The sequence below is a fragment of the Pseudocercospora fijiensis genome, assembly GCF_000340215.1.
Source record: "Pseudocercospora fijiensis CIRAD86 unplaced genomic scaffold MYCFIscaffold_3, whole genome shotgun sequence".
Lineage (NCBI taxonomy): Eukaryota > Fungi > Ascomycota > Dothideomycetes > Mycosphaerellales > Mycosphaerellaceae > Pseudocercospora > Pseudocercospora fijiensis.
The window spans coordinates 3,434,705-3,441,820 of NW_006921534.1; the positions used below are offsets into that span (position 1 = coordinate 3,434,705).

Genomic DNA, 7,116 nt, shown 5'->3' on the forward strand with positions numbered 1-7,116 from the left:
AGAATGGCACCATTCGCGTGGAATCTTCTCCGCCTCACGCGAGCTGATGATGATGTTCGGCATGGATTGAGACGGCATACGTGCCTCTCATGCTGACAGACCGGTGTGTCAGCTCCTTCTATCCTCGAGAGCACAAATTTGAAAGTGAAGCATGTTCTGCATAGAAGGAAAGACTGCATGACGATGGGGATTGCTGCTGTCTCACCTCCTTGTTCCTGTGCCAACGCGACACTTGACGCTGATGCCAAGTACGACGACTGCGCAAAAGATGCTCAATTCAAAAGGATGAGTCTCACTTCATGATTTACTTCTCGCCACTGCGGAATAACAGGATGTCACTACCACTACAACCAAGAGGCGGTGTGAAGATTCCATTGTGTCTACGCCATTGTTGCTGAGTGCTTCGCTCGGAACAAGACCACATCGCGCAGCAGTCCACTCACCGCGAACGAGGCGTCAAGCGCAGAAAATGCCATTTGCTCGAGAATATATACTGTCAAGAAGGCTGGTAGAGGAGTGCTCTTGGGCGGCCGTGTTGACACTGGTCATCACATGGGGCCAGGAATATGAACGGCGGCTGACCAGCATACGAAGATTCACTAACTGGCTGTTGCGACCACTCTCACCAGGAGACAATCTTGCTTTGCAGATGGCAACATTCTGAGCATGCACGAGACGCTTCAAGCAAGGTGTGGTTACCCCAGCAGTGGCTGCTCCGAGTGCATACCTCTGCCTCATTGCTTGGCATTAGACAGAAACGGATGAACAAGGCACAGAGAAACGAACTAACATTCCCAATCGTGATTGAAAGCATACGCGGCTACCTGTTTCCGGGTTTGTCAGTGTTACACAACAGTCTGGCTTCTCCCGTGCGCCATGTGGAGCCATACCGCCATTGCAAGAGCGTCACGGAATGGCCGCCGCCGAGATGATGAACACACCTTCGCCGACAAAGAGAAGCACTTCGGCCTGGAAGATTTACTAATTACTCCACAATGGACGGGAAGGAGTAGCTCGATCGAGGATGCGTCCGGAAATTGGGAGCTAAATGCCTCGATTACTCTGGAGAAGGTAGAATATATCAGTCCATAGTAACTCCCTGATAGAAGCAATCATCCACCAGCTCACACCTCAATCAGATCAGCAAACAAGACTCAGCCTCCGCTGATCAGCAATGCAAGGTCAAAACCAACCGCCAACATGAAGATCTCAGCATTCATCGTCGGCCTGATCGGCCTCACCACCGTTCACGGTCTTGCAACTCCCAACGCCGCTGCCGGGCTCCAAGTACTCAAAATCTTCTGAACTTCGCATCTCTCGCATGACACCAACGCCCTTCAGTCCGACAAGACGGCCTGATCACCCAGTTGAACGCGGCCATCGATGCTCTTCATGTTCAGCTGACCGCGCCCGCTGGCAACGCCAATGAAGTCCTGCAGCTCCAGGACGCTATTGCTTCCCTTCAAGCCGTTCTTGACTTCCTCGCCACCTAGATGATGGTCATCCATGAACAGGCAGGCGGCATTCTCTTCAAAAAAGCACGGAGGTCTGAGCACGGATTCTAGCTGGTCAATGAGAGAAGGATCGTCGGATGGACTTTTCGGGACGAAGGGACGTGATTGTTTCACTGATTTTTTTTTTGCTGATCCCTGGCCAAGACTTGCTAGTTCTCTCATTTAGTAGAGGATGAAATTTATTGTGTGCACACGAATAATTCCACTCTCTTCAGTCCGTTAGCACTCTTCAGCACATGAGTGTACGAAATGTCTGTGGCGGGCGTTGCTCGTCAAGAAAGCTGGGTGGGATGCGTGTCCTTGGAGGCCTCACACGGCGACTCTGCCCGCATTCTATTATCATTATCTATATTGTATTTGCTCGTTAAATCATAGCTTGTGGTTCAGAAGCTGAACAATCCACTCCTCCGCTTTCCTAGTGGATATACCACTAGTGCGCTCATGAATAGGCCGACCGTGATACCTATCGCAATCTGGATCATGCTGCTTGCAACATTGAATACCACATAATTTGGATTCGTGCTGGCCTCTATATTGGCGGCAGTTCCATTTATGGCGTTCGTTGCATTATTGATTTCGTTCGCAACTTGGAGCCCGCTCAAAAGCCCTCCGTTGCTTGCTAGGCCGCCAGGTACCTGGGTGAAGATGGCAGGAACCAGAATCGCAGCTGCAACACCATGACGAAATCTTGAATACAAGTTGGCCAGTGTGCCGACCGCGAAAGCTCCGAATCCGCTAGCAATCTGAGGGCTTGTGGGGAATCGAAGACTACTGAAGTAGTTCACCACGTAGCCGGCAAAAGCGATGACCACCATTATTGGCATTTGTTTCCACTTCGATTGGTAGAGTATGCTGATGCACAGGACGAAAAATGGCACGAAGGTGAAAGCGTAGAGGCCAGGGATCGGATTTGCGCAGGTGAGGTTCGAAGTTGCGTTTTGGTCCATCAGCCCGTAGAGTGCCGCACCAATGGTGATACCGAATCCCAGGAGAAGGGAGTACACGATTCCATAAACAATCCGGATAGACCCTGGCACGATTGCTCGTGCTTGTAGCTCTAGGGATGAAGATAGGAACATGTACCCTGGCAGGAGCATCACTATACCGCCTTGTGCTAGAGCAGAGAAGCAAAACAAGTCTCCACCGCGAATGCTGCCAAAGGCTCGCGCCAGGAAGCTCACGATGACCGTAGCAGAGACTTCCAGGACATTGCTATAGAGCGGAGAAAGCGGAGCCAGGATGAGCTGCATAGTGCCGACAAGGCAGCCGAAGAAGAAGCAGATTGGCAAGTCAATCAGCCTAGCACTGAATGAAAATGGAGCGGCAGTGAGGCTGGTGATCCCAAAAACCAGCACTCGGAGCCATGGGTGGAATTTAGGCTTTTTGCCCATCAGTTCGTCCAGCTGGCCGGTTGCTTCTTCCATCCCTATCACATCATGCAGAACTTCTTTGTAGATTCTGTGGACATCTTTGAGTCGTCCAAGGTCGATGCCTTGCGCGAGCCTCACAAGCTTTACAGCGGTGGTGTGCGTCTCGGTATCGTCGAAAGAGATAATCATGCATCCTGGGATGTAGAGGAATTGGGCTTCGATCTCGAGCGCTCTTGAGGTCATGGTGAGGTACTCTTCAAGCCGGTGGCTGTGGCGGAAATTAGCAGAAATTCTTGAGCAAGTCCGGATTCGACGACGCAACTTACGTTGGTGCACCGTAGAGCATGAGAGCGCGACACAACTTCAGAATGAACTCTTGACGTGCTAAGGTTCCAGCAATGTGGACCTTGACGCGCATCTCTTCCTGTTTTAAAATCTGACTTAGACGGCCAGCCATGCTGTGTGCCCTCTTGTGAGGCGGTTTGGGTCTTTTGTGGTCACTCTGAGGTTGTGCTGGCTTCGCTAGACTTGCCGAAGCACCGATGAGCGTCGCCAGTGTGTCTTGCGACGAGTTTGAGTCGTACCATTTCCGTCGCTCAGGCGTCATGGCACCGGTGTCTGTTCCTGAAGGCGTCCTTTTATGTTTCGGAGGATCCGAATGTGATGCTTCTGGTATGCTCTGGCGGGAGCCGAGGAAATCTGCTTGTTTAGATAGCTTGAGAAGTTGAGATAGCACTCCGCCCCGATAGTGATCCGGCTTAGGGACCGCGTAAGAGCCATCGTAGGTAGCATTGTAGATCTCGTCCAATTCGCCTTTGGAGTGCTTCTCCTGGTGCATTTCCGTGGCATGTACTGCTGTGTATCCTCTCGGAAAGTCCTGCGTTGATGGACTGACTTGCGATGGGTCTGCGTACACCGTACGACCGGAAGTATTTGTGCTCTCGCCACTGGTTTCTCGCGCGTGCTGCACATGTTGGCTGTGAGTGAAATCTTGCAGAGCAATGCCGTGATCATTCCTCAAAAGATGATGGTCGCTCTCTCCCATTTCGGTGTATGCAGTTGAGTCGAACGAGGTCCGAGAACTTGGAGGTGAAGTTCTCCATGCTCTATTAGCCATAATGTTGGCTTTAACCTGGGCCGCTGCAGACTCAGGAACTTCGACATGATCTTGACTCGCCGTCACTGCATCTCTAGAACGCCCCCGCAGGATAGGATGAGGTCGTGGTGGCAGTTGTGTCCGGTCAGATGCAATGGCTGCCGAAGGGACGGGCGGTGCTGGTGGTTGCTGTGCCGCCGCGTTGGAGATGAATCTCACTCTGTGTTCTCTTTCTAAGGCACTTGGAGTGCCGCTGGCCTGTGAGGAGAGGAGATCCGGGTCATCGTCAGACTCGCTGGGTATTGATGATGCAGATGGAACGCTCATTCTGTCGATGGCTTGTAGAAGTCGTGAGTGAGCTGGAGCGGCCAGGAAGTCGACGCTGATATTGAGACATGGCAGGCGCGTCACGGATGATCCCGTCCATATTTTTGTTCAAGATGGCAAGTGCAAGGGAGCACAGGCAAGAAGTGTGTTTCCACTGTCACGCCGTGACGTTCCAGAATGCTTTTGGTATTCACTCCCGGCATCAGACGCGGTTCCTGGATTCTGTATACTGAAATAGTCTAGTGTCAGGTACAGTAGTGGCAAGAACGAATTCGTTTTACGTACAGAATGCCACAAGGCTGCTTCAAGACGCACGACGAAAACGAAGTCGCGGCTCTCGGCTCTCGGCTTCTCCAGAAATTTTCTGTCAAACACATGTGCCGAGAACGCACGGACGACATTCGATGCTTGGCGTCAAATTGGGTGCAGAGCTCGACTCCTTGCCATGTTGCAGCACGTCTTCGTACTTCGCGATGTCACAATCTCCATCATGAACTTCTTCACTGTATGTGCGGCTGCAGTATCACGGCGTAGTACTGCAACTCTGGTCCGTTCACCACTCGGCGAAGTCGTCACGCACGGCTTCTGTTCAGCGCTGTTCGGCACGGTCGACTTCTGACGATCCCCGTTTTGCACGTTTGCCAGCAGGCTCGATGCTTGCATACCGCCAACAGCGGCATCTGGTAGCTACGCCATCACTGCCGTCATGGCTTAAAAAAACCCGGCAAAGTGGAGTTTGCTTCAAAGATGAAGGCTTACCGTGAAAGCTCGAAGACTTGCGAGGGAGAAAGGCAGTGTATAGAGACACATGCGTTTGACCTTGAGTGGTCGCGATATAGGGCTTCAAGATTGTTGAGCAGGCTCGACAGTGACTTGCTATATAGCTACAGAAACCATAGCGTGCACTCGCTCTCCACACGACCCGCCTCAGGCCTCAGCTGAGATGAGGTGGACTCGCGGCTCTGCAATCATCAAAGACGCATGACATTCCGAGACCTTATAGCAACGACGATCATGATCATACATGAAAGTGGATGATATCGGCTTTAATCCGCAACAACAAGTGTGTGCTTTTCAAGCCCTGGACGTGACTGTAGAAGACTGCACGCTCGAAAGTCTGTCCCCAGCAGCGACCAGGGACGAAATGCTCTCGCATCTAGAGCATCGGAATCTCACGTAGGACGCAGTGTGAGTTTCACCTACAAGAGATGTCAGCGTTTTTTGCTCGGTTGCAGCCTTGATGAGAAGCTCTAAGCTCTATACCGTGGTCTGCCGACGCCTAGCTTGACCCGCTTCCAAGTACTCTACTTTGTTTCCCAGATTTTACACATTTGAACACTGCTCTTTCCGATAACGACTTCGGTAAGCTGCTATGTGGGCCGTTCCTTCGTGCCCTGAAGCGCCGAATAATCCTCTCGTCTCTGCAGGCAACCGATAGCGTGCAGGTGAACCACTCACTGGCGGACCGGTTTGGTATACAAGCGTCTTCGCAGCCCAAATCGCAGTGTATATCTCCAGTGACGCCGCCTTGCTTCGGCTTGGGGCGCTGCGTTCTGCTGGCAAGGATGCTACAGGAGTTCGCAGCGGCCGGATATTATATATTCCATCTCGCCGACGATAACATGGGTTAGCATTGGCCGTATTGATATGTACAGCGTCAACGCACATCGGAGTGAAAGAGCGCTTATGCATTCTAGGGTGTCGCGACCCTTGCTCAGCGGCACCGCTTGCTATACAAAGTATAGTATAACTAGGTGTTAGAAGCCAATTAGTGCGATTGTTAGGAACTTTAGTTCTTCAGCTAGTTTAGTAACGATTAGGGTTAAGAACGAGGGTGTTTAAAGCCGTATAGAAGGCTAGTTTAAAGACTATAGACAACTATAGATAACTAAGTAAGCGCTATACTATCTACTACTATGTTTAACCGCTATTAGCGTCAATTACTATACGATAGCGAGCCGGCATACTATTAATCTATTATTATACTAATTCTATAGGTACGTTATAGTATTCTTCGATAATTGCTAGCTAAAAGTTACGGCTAGTAGGTCTATTTCTACGGCGTTTAATTGCCTACTTAATTACTCGCTATAGGTTCTCGATAGAGTTTAAATCTAGTAATAAAGGTAGCTAGTTGTCTATAAGAATAATGCGGCGAGCTCGTAACTAATTAAGTATATATTTAGCTCTATATATAGGCGCCGAGTCTTATTAGAAGAGTGCTATTCTTAAGTGTAAGGTAGGCTCGTAACCGAGAGGGTATTCTTAGTTAGTAATAAGGCTATTTATACGACTAATCTCTTCTTAAACTAGTAGTAAGACCTTCTTATAGTATAACTCTTTATTAATATTGCCCTATATCTTATCCTATAGTAGGAGTAGTCCTTTACCGCTAATACTACTAATATAGGCCTATATTATCTAGTATAGAAGGCGTTAGAAGCGAGGCCTCGAATAGTAGTCTTAGTTGCGCTTACTAACTAGTCGAGTAATAAAGAGCCTCTTATATAATCTATTATATATAGCACACTCGTCGCTCTATAGAACGTTTGCCTAGTCTTCTTTAGTAAAGTGTTAATAGAATTAAGCCTATTCGAGGCGTAGGCGTCGAATACGGTTATTATAGAAGAGGCGAGAGTATATAACGTAGCGGCGATAACTATGCCTTCTATAGATATAAGAGACGGTTATAGGACTACAATTTAAACCGAGTAAGTCTCTAACTTCTGTCTAAGTTATACGACGAGTTATAGCGTTCTAAGTAATATAGTCGACGATAAGGCGCTCTTAGGTATATATATAGAGCCTA

General features: G+C 49.5%; 2 protein-coding genes across 2 annotated transcripts; both read right to left on the minus strand.

Moving 5' to 3' along the window:
- Nucleotides 1-1,337: 1,337 nt before the first annotated feature.
- MYCFIDRAFT_173447 (uncharacterized protein) lies at nucleotides 1,338-1,857 on the minus strand (the record flags this gene model as incomplete). Its single annotated transcript, XM_007926896.1, has 3 exons — nucleotides 1,338-1,671; nucleotides 1,709-1,723; nucleotides 1,751-1,857. 3 exons carry the CDS (start codon nucleotides 1,855-1,857, stop codon nucleotides 1,338-1,340), a joined length of 456 nt encoding a protein of 151 aa, XP_007925087.1.
- A 46-nt stretch (nucleotides 1,858-1,903) lies between these two features.
- Nucleotides 1,904-3,521, minus strand: MYCFIDRAFT_107746 (uncharacterized protein; the record flags this gene model as incomplete). Its single annotated transcript, XM_007926897.1, has 2 exons — nucleotides 1,904-3,152; nucleotides 3,211-3,521. Coding segments are annotated over 2 exons (1,560 nt in total), but the record flags the coding sequence as incomplete, so codon positions are not given.
- Nucleotides 3,522-7,116: the final 3,595 nt, after the last annotated feature.